Source organism: Canis lupus, chromosome 25 (assembly GCF_011100685.1).
Source record: "Canis lupus familiaris isolate Mischka breed German Shepherd chromosome 25, alternate assembly UU_Cfam_GSD_1.0, whole genome shotgun sequence".
Lineage (NCBI taxonomy): Eukaryota > Metazoa > Chordata > Mammalia > Carnivora > Canidae > Canis > Canis lupus.
In genome coordinates this window covers 37,998,630-38,015,965 of record NC_049246.1, presented here as the reverse complement: position 1 = coordinate 38,015,965, position 17,336 = coordinate 37,998,630, and the positions used below count along the sequence as shown (strand labels likewise).

Below are 17,336 nucleotides of genomic sequence, written 5' to 3'. Positions count from 1 at the left end.
ACTCAGTGATGGCAGGTCTCGTCTGTCTTATTCACCCTAGTGAATGACATATAGCAGCCGTAAATAAACAGATCTTGAATAAATGAATTCATAAATGAACAAATAAGTTGGTAGATTTCTTGATGTCAGTGGCAAATTCATTTTGAAGAGTTTTTCTTGGTCTGTTGTGGTTAAAAGCCTAACAAAAGATGCAACTGACGGTGATTCTTTGAAGATGCAGCCAAATTTTGCTTGAGCAAAACAGGCGTGTGAAAAAAGTCTGGGTTCACAAAACAAATACTGTAAATTTAAAAAGTTATTATATGATTCACAATTACGTGGAAATATGCTTTAATTCAGAAGGTTCCTAAATGCTGGCCCATGATATTTTCTCAGGTTCACGATGAAATAAGAAAAATAAACTAACTGTATTATTCTTCGTAAGGCAAAATTAATGAATTTAAAGAACTGGCCTTTATTCAAAAATTACCTTCTCTTGTTTCTATAGTAAAAATATATATATAAGATAATGAGGCTAGTCTATGCTAGTTATTCCTTTCTAATGCCCTCACTTGTCAAACTAAAGTCATCAACCCTATATTAGTTCCCCAGCTTTTTGAGGAGTATTTTATTGGCTTGTGAAATCCAAGTGTTGGAGACCAGCTTCGTTTTAAAACAAGATTCATTTTAAAAGCATACAAGTATTTTTCAAAAAAAAAAATTGAATGAAGGAAGATAGCACGCCCTTGGTCTTAATTACCCATGATAACAATAGCTAAGAGGTATTGAGTGGCTTACTCTGTGCTGAGCGCTGCTCTCAGGGCTTTTAAAAATCTGTTAATCATCTAAATTTCATAGTAGCCCAAGAAGGAAATACTACTTTTCCCCCCATTTTACAGATGAAGACTCTTTCCCACAAAGACGCAAAATACAGCTAGTAAACTGACAGAGCTGGCTCTAGAACTTATGGTCTTCTATCCAAAGAAATTGGGCCACAGGCAGTGCAACCAATAGAAAAACATCCGTTGTTATTATATCCTAATGATTATGGAAATGAAGGTCCAATCTGCATATAGATTATACCCTCCTATCCAAGACTCCTACCATCTTATATTAAATCAGCGCCCTTCCCAATCTTATCAACCCAGTTCTTGATGACCTATTTTTAGCTTCAGTATTTACAGGGGTATTGCTTCAAGCAATATCCTTATTTCTTAAACTCAAGTTTCCACTAGCAAATACCAGAAAACAAAGCAAGAAAATACATTTACAAAGGGGCATTCCACAAAATAGGGGATGAAAGCACAACATTCCTAAATTTAGTCATCATGATTAAGTTAACTTAGGGCAAATCACACAACAAAGTAGATTTCTGTTGACTTAAAGAGTATAAAACCGCAGCTTTCAAATGCTATAAAAAAAGTATTAACATCCTTGCTTTAAGAAAGGTATTGAAAAAAATTAAAAAATAAAAAATAAAGAGGTATTGAAAAGTATCACAATAAGTAAGCAAACTATCAAAACCTCAGTTTCCACATGTAGGTGCCCATCCCAACAGTAGGTTCTCACCTAAAAGGACATTATAAATTTTAGTGGGAACTCCCATAATTCTTTGCAGTGTCAGAAGTCCAGATAGAATACCAATTGGGCAAAGAGGTAAATCAGGAAGTAAAATTCACAATCAATAAAAAGATAAAGAGCAAAACGGATGAATCCAACTAGACCCCTTGACCACAGTGACAAAAACAACTTCCAAAATCACAACAACCTGGGATCAAAGACAGTAATTTCGGCTTCCAAAATCGACAATACTCTTGGTTAATGGCAGAAATGATTCGGCAGGTCAAGGGCAGGTTCCTATCATCCTACCGCTCTATTCTTCACCACCTGCCAAAATACTACATGAAGGGAGTTGTCATTTTATTTCAAGGATGAGAAAGAGGTTTTAACGCTCTGGAGTCCCGGGTTCCCCCAGGAAGGGGCCTGGATGAGCGGCACCCCTCAATCCCGAGGGCGGGGGCGCGCACCCCGTTGGAGCCCCTCGTAGGGCACACAGCACTCACGGCCGCAGGTGACTCCTGCACAAACTCTTCCTTGGACTTTCTGGCTTCCACTCAAACACCCCCCCCAACCCCCCCAGCTCACATGCCCTAGAAACTCGCACAGGAACCAGTTCTAAGACTGCAGCCAACCACCTGGCACCCCTACGCCCCCGCCCCCCCCCGACCCCGGCCCAACCCCGCCCAGCCCACTACCGTCCGGCTCCGGCTCTCAGGACTCGCCCCGCCCCCTCCGCCCACGTGACCGGGACCCCTCCCACCCCGCGCCGCGCTCCACCAATCAGCAACCACCTCCGCGCCGCCGTCGCTCCCCTTTCAAAAAGGCAGCTTTCTCCTCCCGCCTTCAGCCCCGCCCCTCACCCAACCTCCCCGCCCCGCTGGCCACGCCCACTCCCCCAACTCCCCGCTCCCCTCCTCCCCTCCCGCGGACCCCGCCCGCTCTCAGGCTTCGCCCCGCCCCACCCGGGGCAGCGCGCTCGCCCTCGTCTCGCGAGATCTCGGCGTCCCCGCCCCGCCCCGCCGCCGCGGCCGCCCGCCTCCCCCTCCCGTCCTCCCACCCCCTCCCCCCGATCTCTCCACTCTCCGGCTCTCCTCCCTCCCTCCTCCCCCCTCCACCCTCTGGGCCGGATCTCGTCTCGTCGAGGCGGAGGAGGAGAAGGAGGAGGAGGACGTTCGGCCTGCGCAGTGAGATGTTTGTCCGTCGCCGCCGCCGCCGCCATCGCGGAGGAGCGCGATAAAGGGAGCCGAGCCGGGCGTGAGGGGGACCCCGCGGAGGCGCCGCGCCAGCGCAGCCCCCCCAGCCCAGCCCCGCCGCAGCCCGAGCCCGAGCCCGAGCCCGAGCCCGAGCCCGAGCCCGAGCCGCCGGAGCCCGAGCCGCCGCGGCCGCCCAGGGGCCGGCCCGCTCCCCAGCCCAGCCCGGGGGCCGCGCCGCCGCCGCCGCCGCCGCCGCCGCCCCCCAGCGCAGCCCCTCGCCGGCCCGCCCGCCTTAAATGTGACACCGGCGCCTCGGAGTGCGACCCGAAGCCGCCGCCGGGGAGGGGACGAGCACCATGTCGAATCTGAGCAAAGGCACGGGCAGCCGGAAGGACACCAAGATGCGGATCCGGGCCTTTCCGGTGAGTCTCTCCTCGGCGCCTGGGACCCCGGGGCCGGGGGGCCCGGCGGAGAGCCGCACGCGAGGCCCGGGCTGAACTCCCCCAACAGGCCGCAGGCCCGGCCTCCCCTCCCCCACGCCGCCGGCCGCGGGGCGCGAGCCTTCCCGGCCACGGGGCGGGCGGCTCGGGGGCCCCGGCGCCTCAGGCCGGCGCCGCGCACCCGCCCGGGAGCCTCGGGCCGGCGGCGGCGGGCGGGCGGGCGGCGGCTGCTGCGGCTGCGGCGGGGGCCCCTGGGCCGGCCCCTTCCCACGTTCCCGGGGGGTAGGCCCGGCCCCCGGTGCTCCCCTCCCTGCCGGCGCCCCGGGACCACCACACCCGCGGGGACGGGGACTGTGGAAGTCTTCCGTGTGTGGGGGGGCGTGTGTGGAACTTTTCACGTGCGGTCTCAAAAATAACCCGGCCTCAACCAGGGCCCGCCAGACCTTTCGGGGGGTGGAGGGGGCTGTCCTGTGCCTCCGCAGGAAGGGGGCTGGCCGCCCACCTACCCGCCCCCCGACGCAGTGACCGTGGCTCCTTGCACTGCTCGGTAGTAACGCACGCACCTAACCTCGTCAGCTGTATTTATAGCCTCTTTCATCCACAGGCGTCCAAAAGCACTTTACAAACTCTTCTTGTGCAGGAATTGGCCTCGCCACTTGTAGGAGGGTCAAGGGGAAGCCAGAGAACACACGCTGGACAATGGCCTCTCCAGATCTTAGCCGTGGAAGCCCAGCAGGAGGGGGTCGTCACTGCCCCGAGTTGCTCTACGCTGTGGGTTTCAGCGACAGCAAAGGCTGCTCTGTTTAGAAACTTTCTTTTTTAGCGTTACGTTGAGTCATACGCTGGCATTATTTAGTGTAGAGAGTGTAACTTGGGATGCCATACCTGATTCAGATAGCCCATGGCAAGCAATTAAAGTGTACTGTTGTAACAGAAACTGGACGTTCTTGCCTCACGTCGCTACGGTAACAGGTATATGTCAAGAAAGGCAAACCAGCAGTCGAACGGAAGGTTTTGTTTTTTTTGTTTTTTTAAAAAAAAAAAACAACAGTAAAACTGGGGAAAGATCTTGAATGTCTTAGAATCCTACACACGTCATATTTTGGGAAGGGGGAAAAGGTGGGGTTTGTATTCACTGTGGGAAGGCTTGCTTTTTTCTGAAGTGTGATTTGCAGTGAGGGAAGACACTAATGCAGAAGAGAACTAATGAAGTCTGTCAGCATGTTTTCTCTTAACAGTGAAGTGAGCTGGGCTTAGGAATTTTTGAGTAATGTTAGTTTTGCTACTAAAGCAGTTGTGAACATGTTTAGCAGGATTTCGAATTATTAAGAGTTTCAAATAGTTTTCTGTATAACAAGTTTTCTAGGAAAAATTTGCTATTCTTGAAGTCTGAGTTCTTCTAACTCAAACTTACTACTATAATGCGGCATAGCTCACATTTGACATGAACTCACTTTTGTTAATATTGCGATTAACCAGTTGTACCTTTAAGCGTGATTAGCTTTTTCGTCCATTTAGGTTTACCTCTTCCTACCTGGTCTTCATTCCCTCATTCGTTTAATGAAGACTGAGTACTGTGTGCCAGGCACTGTTCTAGGAGCTTGGAGTAAGTCAATACAGCTTGAAGACTAAAGATCCCTTCTTTCTGGATGTTGTATTTATTATTGGGAGAGGCAGGAAAGAATTTCATGATTCCTTTAGCAAAAGAGTATAGTATATGATAGGTTAGCACATAGTCCTGAAACTGATTTTTTTTTTTGTGTGTGTGTGTTAATGATTGTGAGCTAATTTGGATCTTTTCTGTCCACAACTTGTTGCCATCTAAGATTTTCTAATATTCTTTATTGAAGTTTATAAATGACTACTGTTTGATACTCAGTAGTTTAGTACCTGCTAATTTTTAAAAGCATAGTTTTTCAATGTTTCATGATTTATAATATTCGTAACAACTTTCTACTGAAAAGAACCTAGATTTTTTTTTGATTTATAAACTTCTAAGTTACAGTTTCTTGGATAAATGCCTCAGTGGTATGATATTTCACCGACTTACCCTTTGGTAAATGAGTCCTTATAGACCTTCAAAATTTCTCTTTTCTTACAGGTTAGCAGTCTTCTAGTAGTAAATGCATACTGTTCCATAAAGAAAAAATAGCGTTTGTATGTGGTACAGATGTACAATATTTATAGCTATATAGTATTTTGTATTAATCTTTGGACATGCATTGTAGGTACTGTAGTTTAAGAAAATTATAGTTTAACCAAAGGTCTCAGGTGCTCATTTCAGGATTCTGTTTTATAAAATCGACGTGTAAAAAGTGTAAAAATATGTTTTGAGATTGTTTTGTTTTCATTGCAAAACAGAGTGGTAAGTGAACTCACAGGCTATTCTATAAGATGTGTAAGCATATTCCAGATACAGACCCATCAGTAAAATCAGGTTCTTTTAGTGTTTTGAGTACATATTTTAAGTGTTCCTTCATTATTGTTCCCAAGAGTAAGTTATGCCATACCACAGTTTTATCTACAATTTGCATTTTAAGTAGAACTTTTCGTAAGATTTTAAGAGAAATTAGTTCTTTTTTAAGATGGAAAACAGTGAGGACTTTATGGATTCATAAATTGTTGATGGAGTTAAAGTTTATCCCAGCCTGAAAGCTTTCCTACACTGCACAAAATATGTCATTTCACTTTTTTTTTTTGGTACCCAAAATTAACAGCAAGGGGCAAAATTTTTTTTTTAAGGAAGGAAGCTGTAGTTGCGAAACTCTTGGAAGCTATATGGATTTGGATCAGAGTGCTGCCCCAAGAAGTTTCTGCTCTTCTTTCCTTGCTGTTGTTGAATGTCTCACTCCTGAGCTTTTCTTTTGTTCTGCTATGTAGAATTAGTTGCTGTCAGGTGAACCTTTTGTCCTTTATCTTCGAAAAGCCATTCCTCTCCATCTGTACTTTCCACATGGGTTTTGTCCACATGGGCTTGAAAAAACTTGATTGGATTGGAGGGGATATATTTGAATGAAAATGCTCCTCTCTCTTCTGATAGTCCCTTCTTGACTTAGCCTTCAGAGTTTAGAAGTCATATTATGAAAGTGATGGTCTTTAGAAGTGTGTGATCTGGAAGTGGTTTCAGTTATTATAGAGCATAGTCATGATGAAGAATCTCTGGTTGTGATGTCCACTCCATAATCCTAGATTGGCTTCTTGGAGCTCTACCTGTGTAGCATGGACAGTGAGTCATGTAGAGGTTATTGTTAGAGGGAAACCACAGAGTGGATGACAATAGAAGGAGATGAATTTTAAGATCATTTGTGATGTACTTAAGAACACAAGAGTTTAATGGTAATTGGGGACACTTAATTTTGTTTTTCCTAGCTGTGGTAAAATTTGCTAGATTTGGGAAAAAACAGCTTTGATCTTCATAATAGATTTCCTTAGAGAAAGTAACAGTTGCCTAGGATTACCTGGACTATATACAGGAAAGCTGAATAATAGTCTGAATAATAGTCCTGGAAATCAAACAGGGTGGGGAATTAACTATATTTACTTACCATTCTCTAGCATACAGAAACTATGGAGTAAGTTATAAAAGATTCGTTAAAGCGTTGTTTACACTTAGACTGATTTGTTTAGTAGTTTCAGGACATCCAGTTATGTTGTAGCTGTTAGTATGTTTTCAGCTTTAGAAGTTAAAAAACAAAAGCGTAAAGTAGTTACCTATAAGGCATTTGTATTTTGCATTATCTTCCTAGATACTTCAGAGGAGCCTGGAAAATGATTAGTTCCAGTATTGAATTTGAAACTATTTTAAAGTATAGGGTATATTGTAGAATTTGGCCTTTTAAATAAGATTAGTTCATTGAGACAAGATGGAGAAAGCTTTATTTGTACATCATTCATTCATTAAATTTAGCTAAGTAATAACAGCATTTCTCTAATTCATGAAGATAATATAATTAAGACTTTGTATTTTAAATTGCTCCCATCAGATAATTTTTTGCTGTTATTTTCATTGAAAAGTATCTGATATTTGTTAGCAGTTTTGTTAAATTTTTGTAAAAGTTACTGGACAGTTCGTTGTTTCAAATGCAACTCTGAAAATAGATCTCGTTTATTCAAAAATACAGTAAAAAAGTAAAGGTGTTACTAGTAAGCACAAATCACTGAGGTATAATAGGACTTGCAATTAATGTCTGTCAGTGTATTGTGAAAACTATTAAGTTATAATCTGTCAAAGCAATGAATTCATTTTAGTAGATTTTCTAATTATAAAAGTGATGGATATTCATGGTAAAAAACTTAAGTATCTAAATTTATAAATAAAGAAATAAAAATCACCTCTTAACCCTACTGCTTGGGAATAAGCAACATTTACATTTTGATGTGTTTTCTTTTAATCTTTGTATTGTATACTTGTGAGCACCCAATAAAATTGAGGTACTACATTATTTTAAAAACTATTTTTTAAAAATATGGTATTCTCATGTTAAATGTATGAAGAATATGATTTGTAAAGACTAGTACTTTATGGTACCTCAGTTTGCTTAACCATTTCCCTGTTGCCAAGTGTTTTGGTTGATTCCAGTTAATTCATATTTATAGATAATAAAATTGTGATTATTTAGGCACATAAATATTTGAGTCTATCCATGATTATGGAGTTACTATGCCAAACAAAATTGATATATATTGCCAAACTGACCTTCAGAAAGGTAGTAATAATAATAGCTAACACTCAGTGAATGCTTATCTTGTGCCACACACACTGTTCTTTGTGTTTTGCATGTATAAATTCAATTCATTTGCACAACTCTAGTACTGCCACTAACATCTATTTTACAGAGGAAGCCTTGAGAACCTAAGAAATTTGCTTCAGGACACTACTTGTAAGTGGCAGGACTAGGATCCTAATCTGGCTCTAAAGTGAATGTTCCTCAGAATTAATTATACCTGTCAAGGTTGTATCGCTGTGTTTCTATTATATAGCAGTATTTTAGCCAACATTTTATATCTTTATTTTTCATAGGTGAAAAAAATAGTACTTTAATGCTTTAGTTTGCATTTCTTTGACTACTCATTAGAATAAAACTATGGATAGTCTGTAGGGGAATTTTCCTTTAATTTTCCTTTAGCGTATTCAACGTCTGTGTTAGGAGTATGACTAAAAAATAGACTGAGAGTGTAATAGAGTGTGGGCTTTGGACTGCCAGATTTTGAATGTCATTTCCACCTTTTTTTTTCACTGCATCATTTTTAACAAGTTACTTAACCCCTTCTAGCTTCATTTTCATCCTCTGAAATGAAACTACTAGTAGGATGTACCTTATAGGGTTGTTGTGAGATAAAGCATTAGAACACTACCTAGCACATGGCTATGGTTAATAACCACTATTTAGCCATTATGCCACGATGTAAATGTTAAAATTGAGTCTTATTTTTGCAGGTAGTTGTATTGTAATACCGTATGCTTGTTTTAGTGATGCTGCCATTTTTTGGTACTGTTTTTCATTTTGAAAAGCCTGCCGGTCCAATTTGAACCACACTAAGTCTCAAAGGATGCAGGTTTGGTGCCACTGGGGCACTTGAGAAGAATGCTGCTGGCTCTTGGGGGTAGATTTAAAAAAAGTTCCAAGTAATGATTCTCACTTAATCGTCGGAGTAGGTATGTTACTTCTTGGGTAACTTTACTGAAGAAATAAGCCTTCATTTGATGTGTTCTTCACATCCTCCCTTTCTCATCCATTCCCTTGGTTTGTTTCACTCTTGGACGAGAATGTGGTCCCTGCCCAAAGCTTATAACAGACACCCTTTTGAACTACAAAACACCGTAGTGTCAGACACAGTGTAGGTGGTTAGTGAATGATTAAATGAGAAACTAGTCCCTTAAGCCAAACCATAGTAATTGATTAATTGGGTAAGTCAATGCAAGTACTAGTCTGAAATGTTTGAACTGTTGTAAGTAAAGTCTTAAGATGTAGTCAGTCATTAATTATTTGAAGTTGGCCTAGTCCCCTGAAACAATAACGACTTGAAAGTAAAGATAGTATGATACATTGGCAATAATCTTGGCTTGAGTTTCAGACTAAACCTGTGGCCCAGTCTTCTCTGTTAACTAGCTCTGCTCCATGTTTTACTCCCTCCACCATAATTCGTTCTTCCTAGCCTATTCAACTGTTCATTCTGATCTACTTTCATTGTGGATCTACTCTTCTGTCTCTTCAGGCTATTCTCAAAATTCTTTGCCTTTTCATCTGAAATCTGGCTGTGTCTGAGAATACAGGCTTATCTTCTTAAATTGAGGTGTCTATTTCCTTGTAATCTTGAATCATTGGGCCCAGCTACCATTTATTACCACATCCATCATCCTCTTTTGTGGCTCAGGCCCTTGCGAAGTACTCCTTTGTGCACTCCCTGTGATTGTTTCCTAACTTCTGGTACATGTTCCTTCGATCAGTGAAGACTTTAATAACTTCCTCACAGACATTCTTTCCAGTTCAGATCTTAATTTTATTCACTATGTGTGGCATAATCGTTCATTTATTCAATTTAAAATCCGTTTATTACGTGTTCTACTGGAGGTTAGGCACTAGATAAATGAGGATGATCAAACAGACCTGGCCTCTTCCTATTACAGTGGTCTTCACTGTCTTAGAACTTGTCATTCCATCGCTTCAGAAACCTTAAACTCCCCGTATTGCATTCTGTCCTAGCTTCTCCATTTATTAGATATAATAAGTGAGCAAATCATTTGACCTGTTTCTTTTGTAAGAAGGAGAAAACCATAGCACCTACTTCATAAAAATAGTTAATACCTGTAAAGGTCTTAGAATGGTGCCTGGTGGAAAGTAGGTGTTGTAAATAAATTGCAGTTAACTATTTAATTATTCTATCCTACTTGTTGCTTGTTTCCTTCTTATATTAATGTGCTCTTAGATCTCAAGAAGACCCCTTTCATTCTTTCCAGCCATGGTGCCTGTTACTAGTTGCCTCTTTTTTCTTACTACTTCCCCAGAGCAGGGCCAGAAATAGTGCAAAGTATCTTGGATCATTCCACCCATCTGCCTTCACTGCTTATACTTTTTAGGCTGTTGTGCACTCCTGGGGAAAATTGGAAGATAGTGGTTATCTAAGCTGGACTCCCGGGCCTCTGGGCAGTTTTGTGTGTGTGTGTCCCTGGTAAGCTCCCTCTCCCTTTTCCTGTGTGAGCTATTCCAAACTTTAATCATTGCCCTTAAGCTCTTTATTGAGAATTCTCTTATCTGTCTTCTTCCAGAAACTTAACTACTCCTTCACTGTGAAAACTAATGTTATCTTGTATAAGTTCCTTCAGCTTTCTTTCCTTTCAATTATAGCCTTTAACCTGTATCTTTACTCATTCTCACTGCCTTCCCTCAGGTCTCAGAGAAGGAAGACATTCTTTTCCTGTCTTCCTTGTCATAGTAACTACCATATTATATTTTTTCATATCCAAAAGTCTGCATCTCCTTTATTAAAATGTGATTTTCTTTAGAGGAAGCATCAAGTCTTTTTGTATTGGTTTTTTTTTTTTTTTTTCAGTGCAGCACAGTAGTATCCAACAATGTTGAATGAGTGGACTAATAAATTATTTTGTTTTCTCATCTTTAAGATGAGAACTGTAGCAATATTTCTCAGAGATTAGTTGTGGCAGTTAAAAGAAATGTCATAAAGTGCTTTCTAATGAATGGGCATCACAGATACTTGAAAAAATTTTCTGATTGTAAAGTCAGAATTTTCAACTAAAAGCGTGATGCTTTTCATGTGGGCCAGTCCTTCCCAAACTCATAATCTCCAGGACCCAGGAGGCATAGGAGGAGTGGAGTAGGTGTATCTTCAAAAATCTCCTCTTGTTATTTAAAGCTGTCTGTAAATTGCCATTTGTATAAAAGACTTCAATTTGGAAAAGTTCTATTAACCACTGCTTTAAAAATCACTAATCATTAATCCAGTCCTTTTAAAGTCAAGGAGAGTCCTACTTGCCCAAGTTGAGATAATTAATATAAATTGAGAACGGATCCTTTAGCTGACTTAACCCGTAATTCAGAGCTTTTGCTACTAGAAGGCATTCCTTTATTTTTTTAAGTCAGTTTGAGGTTGAAAATGTAGTGGAAGTAAAACTTCCTAATTTGACTTTTCATTCTTTCACTACTTGTAATCATTGAGGAAAGGGATGGACCTAAATTTACTCTTTAAATGAGAAAAGGTTACTGCTAAACAAAAGAATAAAGACCTCAAAGGAATATCTTTGCCTACTTTAAGAAAATACAAGCTTCTTTAGAGTTATTTTTTCTATAAAAGTAAGGCCTCATTGCTAGGAGGTATTCTTTAACATGATTGCATGTCATTCTTATCTGAAGCAACTCTTAACTGAGCAACCCCTTAGCCTCATCTGTTTTCCCTATCCTCTTGAAAGTAATCATGATACATTCTTTTTCCTTCTTCCTTTACAATTTTTAGATAGTATGAGAAATTGCTTTATGAGATTAGTAACCTACAACTTGTTGAATGTCTACCTTATGTTAGGTTGTGTTTTAGGTGCTTGGAAATATAATTATCTCAAATCCTTAGAACCTTTAGATGTTGTTACTGTTTTAAATCTAAGGCTCAGAGAGACCTAGTAAGGTGTGTATAATATTACATGTCTACCTAAGAAAGGGCAAAGCTGGAATTTAGATCCCAGGTGGTTTGATTCAAAAATTCATGTTCTTTCCACTACACCACACTACACTGCCTAGTTGTATTCTGTTAAGCATTTGCTAGATTCTGAAACATTTACTTTCTTAAGAGGAATATATTAGAAAATTAATTCTAAGATTGCTGTTCAAATTATTAGCCACAGGCAGATCCAGGCTTATACAATGCAGTACTCTTTATACAAAGAATTGAAAATTAGTTTTTGGCCCTTGGAAGAAGCTTTTGCAAGTGCAAGTCTCGCTAGATTCAAGTAAATGCACCTCTCATAAGAGAATAAAAGTAAGAACTTCGAATCAATAAAAGTATATATTCAGTAAAATTTGAGTATATAAATTGCTCTATGCTAGTGTGAATTGGCTTGAATAAAGCAAAGTCAAAACCTATGAGAAAGGCAGTAGCTGACATATTTGTGAGTTAACGCTTTTCTTTTTAAGCTATAAGGCTGATAGCACATTTCTAACTTTTTCAGTTAATAGAAATTTATCTTTTTTTTTTTTGATAGAGCACAACAGGAGGTGGGGGAGGGGCAGCTAGAGAAGTAGACTTCTACTGAACAGGGATCCTCATGTGAGGCTTCATTCATCCCAGGACCCTGGGGATCAGGACCTGAGCTGAAGGCAGATGCTTAACCCCCTGAGCCACCAAGGTGCCCCAGAAATTTATTTTTTTAAGTATATGTTTTTAAAGTATGTGAAGTTAAAATACTTTAATCTTTAATTTTTGCCTTTGAGAACATATTAAGAAATACATTAAACAGTAAAACAAATTTTGAAGCACAAAGATCAGATACTTTAATTCACTTTTCCTTATGGCATATGCAAATGAGACATGAAAGAAGTGGGTTTTTTTTAACACTATCCCTAGCCAAATAAACAATTTATTTGCTCCTGTTTGTATTCATATTTTAATTTTTAAAAGCTAAAAGGGATTTTAGAGAGAAGCTGTTCCAGTCCTAATAGATGAAGAAAGGGAGGACTAGAGAGGATGATTTACTCACGACTTGAATTTATGGAAGAACCATGACTAGAAACCTGATTTAAGTTAAAGGCTCTTTTCTCTAGTCCGAACTGAAACAAGCATCTAGCCATAATAATTCAGTGTTAACATCGATCTATTCAATTATAAAAAGATGCCTTAATACTAAGCACCCAGGTGATTTGGGGTTAGTGGGAGGACTCCTAGTTTAGGACACTTGGATTTCTTCATTGCTCTAATTAGCTATATGATCCTGTTAAGCCACTTAGCCTCAGTTTCCTCATTAGTAAAATGAGATTTTAATTTTTATCTTAGGCTCATTCTAACTCTAAAAATTTCAGTTACGTAGGTGTATGTATGTATACATAAGTCTAGGAATGGAATGTTGGTATGTTCTTTTGTGGCAAAATATTTTGTGTGGTGTTGCAAAAGTCACCTACCTCTCTTTTGGATTTAGGACTTTGTTTAAAATAAGAATGGTTGATTTCAGTGATGATGGTCAAATAGTACAAGTAGTGGGAAATTAGCTATGTTTTTGTATACTTTTGTATGAGTTGGTAGTTTTAGAGAAATTTTGAGATTTGATACCAGCTTTTTGCAATTTCGTATCCTGGGCTTTTGCTATCACATCACATTTGGTTACAGTTAGTCACTCAAAGACAAAGCTAACTGGTAGTTTATACTTTTTCACATGTTTTTTTTCCTCTTTGGATTGTGTGTAGCTGATTCCAGTGTAATTTACAATTTGTAGAGCTTTTTACACACATTACCATAGTTTTAGAAAAACAGGGCTTACCCATTTCACAAAAAAAACACATTACCTAAACTAAAGAGAAGAAAATACTGTCACTTTTCATTAGAATTAATAATTTTAGATTGTAGGATGGAAACCTGGAACTCAAACATGCACTTAGATATAAAGTATAAGCAATTTTCTTTATAGTGAATGTCTCTAATTATAATGTTTGAAGATTTCTGGTCAAGATGAATTTTGTATTCTCCAGATAAATGTGTTTCACGGTGCCTAGATGGTAGTCTCTCTTTTCTCATTAGTGAAAACAACATCAGTAGTAGAACAGTGACAAACTTCTTGTTTCAGTGGGAATACTTAAAATTGCATCTTATGGTGATTACCAGACCATGAAATGTCACACATATCTTTTGTCATATACGCAAAAGTCATTCATAGAGGTATATTTGAAATACATTGTCTGTACTCAAGTGAGTTGTGACTTCCATGGACTTTAATAGGCTAATCTGTAAGTTTGATCTTTGGTATTTGAAAAAATAAATTGTTCCAAATTTTCAAATTGATTTTCAATCAGCCTACTCATGCTGAGGACTAAAATGCAGATTATAATTGAACCCTCCATTGATGATTTAGCTTTCTCATTATAAACATTTCTGATCCCTAGTGATACTAAGAGCCCAAATAAACATAGATCAGACTTGGTTTGTGATTTCACAGAATTGTCTCAGGCTCTTGTGCTTTTCTAATTGATAATCTTTTTCTCTGCTCCCTTGACATCAGTTTTATTACTTTTGGCAGCACAGTTCTGTGCCCATCTGATGTCAACTGTAACCACAGAGTAACCATTTGAACAAACATCAGTCTCAACTTTACATTCCGGTTAAGTCATTAAGTAAGGCTCTATGTCAATTTTGTATAGTAAAGAAACGAACTTACTGAACAAGCGCTGTGTGCCAGATGTTTTCACAAACTTTGTTAATTACCACACAGTACATCATCTTCCAATTCTACTGCCATGAGCATGTGAGGAAAATAAATTCTGGAAAATTAAATAACTTGTCCAAAGTTTGAATGTATCCCATTGTACTGTTTTCCTTAGCACTTGGGTCTTTGGTTATATTTTTGATGGTTGAGGCTGGTTAAAGATTGATGGATAAATGGGATGCTTGCAGGTGTCATACATCATTATGTAGTTGTTGGTCATCAAATAAGATTCATCATCATAATTAATTGTAACTGGACCACATTCAAATCATATTTTTTTGAAAGGCATTGTGCCATGTATTATAAAGGGTACAATAAAATAAAGGAAGAGAAGAGAGACTTTATATTACTCTGAGGTGTGTGTAATCTGGGAGGGAGCGTCCTTACATAATTTATGATTTAGTGTGTCTGACTAGAAAACTGCCATTCCTCAGATATTTGTACCAGAGCAACTTTCTTTTGAGGCTAAAGCTCAAAATTAAAATCAAGCATTTTTCCTTGTTTATTTTTTTTCTAGCTGTGTCATTCTGAATTGCTTGGAATTTCAAATTCTCACCCTTTTTCCCCACCCACCCTGTTCTAAATTTCTTGTTGCGAAAATTATTCACAGGAGACTAAAGACTTCTTGTGCTTTGTATATAGTGAATGTGAAGAATACAGTTCTCTTCATTTTAGTTTTAATTACTTCAACTCTTGATTATTACAGATCCTTCAAGATGTGTAAGTATAGACTGTCATCCTTTCAAATTCAGGCATTTTAAAGGTGGTTTTTATATCGTTTGAAATAGTGTAGATGAATAATCAAAGATGTTTGTGAAAGAAAATTAAGACTGTAGGGTTATTTTTGTTATTGATACTTACTAGTGAGGAAATTGTAACCCTGGATTAGGAAGAGGCAAGAGAGTGGAGGTCAGTTTTAAAAATAAAGTCTCGATTTGGTTTTTAAAAGTCTCATTAAACCATAAGCATTTAAGAATGTTTAATTATACCTTTCCTTTAAAAAGAGTTTTTGTTTCTTTTCTTACTAAATGAGTTTACTGTCCTTGCTGATCACTTTATAACTTGAACTTGGAGCAGAATACCTCTTATGCCTAATAATTAGCAAACATTAAATGTTTGTATGTGTGCATTTTATTATGTTCTTGTTCTGCAGCATTATAAACAAATTCCTTCCTGAGTGTATTTGCAGTTAATGGAACCTAAGGAAATCTGGTTCATCAATGAGTTTAAAATCCTGTGTGAATAATTTAGAATATTACTTTTAAAGAATGTTATCGGTTTTTTTTTTTTTTTTAAAGACACAGTCTTAAAGGCCTATAAGTTTTATGGCTCTAGAGAAGTATAGACTGATGTTTTTGCGGTTAGCATATTGATGAGATTAAGGCTTAACATTTAGTTCTTTTTTTAAATTTATTTACAGATTTTATTTATTTATTCATGAGAAACAGAGAGGCAGAGACACAGGCTCCATGCAGGAGCCTAACGTGGGACTTGATCCCGGGTCTCCAGGATCATACCCTAGGCTGAAGGTGGCGCTAAACCGCTGAGCCACCGGGGCTGCCCATCTTTTAATTTTCATTGACAGTTAATGGTTATATTCTGTACCAAAGATGAGTGAGAAATTAAAGTTCATCAGTAACATAACTATTTTGCCACTGTTACTGACACGTTCACTTGATACCAAAACATGCATATGTAAGAATCTGCACTTGAAGCCCATTTCCTTTGGCATATTGTTTTTGGACTTGCTTGATTTAGGGAAAGATTGTAGCTTGTGAATCCTCTCCTGAAGGACCTTTTTTATTATGATTTTTCCTCCTAGTTAACATTTACTAATACAATTAATGAATAAGCAGTTAAGTGAATGTGAAAAACTGAAAATACTCCATGATAAGTGAAATTTAGGAGTCTTTTGTTCGCACATTATATTTTATTTGAAAAGGACATTTGATTATTTTAAAATTACATTAATCGCTGTGGATAATAAGCACATTGAAATATTTTTCCATATCTTTGTGCTTACTAATTCAAAGGTTCAAAATTGCATTAGTATAATATAGGTAAAACAGTATTCACCAGACATTTGTTTATGGCTATCTAAATAGCATTGAAGGAAAATGCATAACCCCTTAAGTAGCTCATAATCTAGTGGAGGAAAAACATGCACAGATAATTATGAATCAACATGAAGTATAGTGATAGATATGTCTTGGGTATTATCAAAGAACTAAGAAGGAGTGGGATCTCCGGGTGGCTCCATGGTTTAGTGCCTGCCTCTGGCCCAGTGAGTGATCTTGGAGTCCCGGGATCGGGTCTCACGTCGGGCTCCCTGAATGGAGCCTGCTTCTCCCTCTGCCTGTGTCTCTGCCTCTCTCTGTGTGTGTCTCTCATGAATAAGTAAAATAAAATCTCTTTTAAAAAAAAGAACTAAGAAGGAGTTCACTTTGCTTGAGGAGGTCAGGGAAGGATTCCTGGGAGATAGGACATCTGAGTTGTGTTCAGAGGTTATGTAAAGAATTGAATAAAGAAGAGCAGAGGCAGGGGGTGGGGAGGCTTTAAGATGATGTGGGAGGGTGGTGAATGAGGGGGAGGTATGTCACTGGATTGAGAATAACCATTGATTTAATGTTATCAAGGAATAAATGTAAGGTAGTAGTGAGTAAAGCGAGAGAAGTAGGCATAGACTAGATTTTAAATAGTATTAGAGTACACTTTTTTAAAGTACATCCTTCCACCCCTGTTCTTAAT

At 39.2% G+C, this 17,336-nt stretch overlaps 1 protein-coding gene and 1 long non-coding RNA gene across 10 annotated transcripts in view; one reads left to right on the top strand and one right to left on the bottom strand.

The window, feature by feature from the left end:
• LOC102156170 overlaps positions 1 to 4,112 on the bottom strand; it is a 63,821-nt gene extending 59,709 nt beyond the window's left edge. For 2 of the 6 annotated variants that reach the window (XR_005378722.1, XR_005378732.1), the window contains exon 1: positions 2,235 to 2,257. This is a non-coding gene — a long non-coding RNA (uncharacterized LOC102156170). Of the gene's footprint in view, positions 1 to 2,234; positions 2,273 to 3,735 lie in introns of those variants that run through there. The other 4 variants (XR_005378737.1, XR_005378739.1, XR_005378730.1 and 1 more) reach the window with 4 other exon arrangements.
• Positions 3,006 to 17,336, top strand: part of CUL3 (cullin 3) — an 89,821-nt gene continuing 75,490 nt past the window's right edge. Inside the window, exon 1 of one of the 4 annotated variants that reach the window (XM_038573952.1) lies at positions 3,006 to 3,154. In XM_038573952.1, the coding sequence (XP_038429880.1) occupies positions 3,089 to 3,154 (66 nt within the window). In that variant the 5' untranslated portion in view covers positions 3,006 to 3,088. Of the gene's footprint in view, positions 3,155 to 3,856; positions 3,944 to 4,123; positions 4,145 to 17,336 lie in introns of those variants that run through there. The other 3 variants (XM_038573954.1, XM_038573951.1, XM_038573953.1) reach the window with 3 other exon arrangements.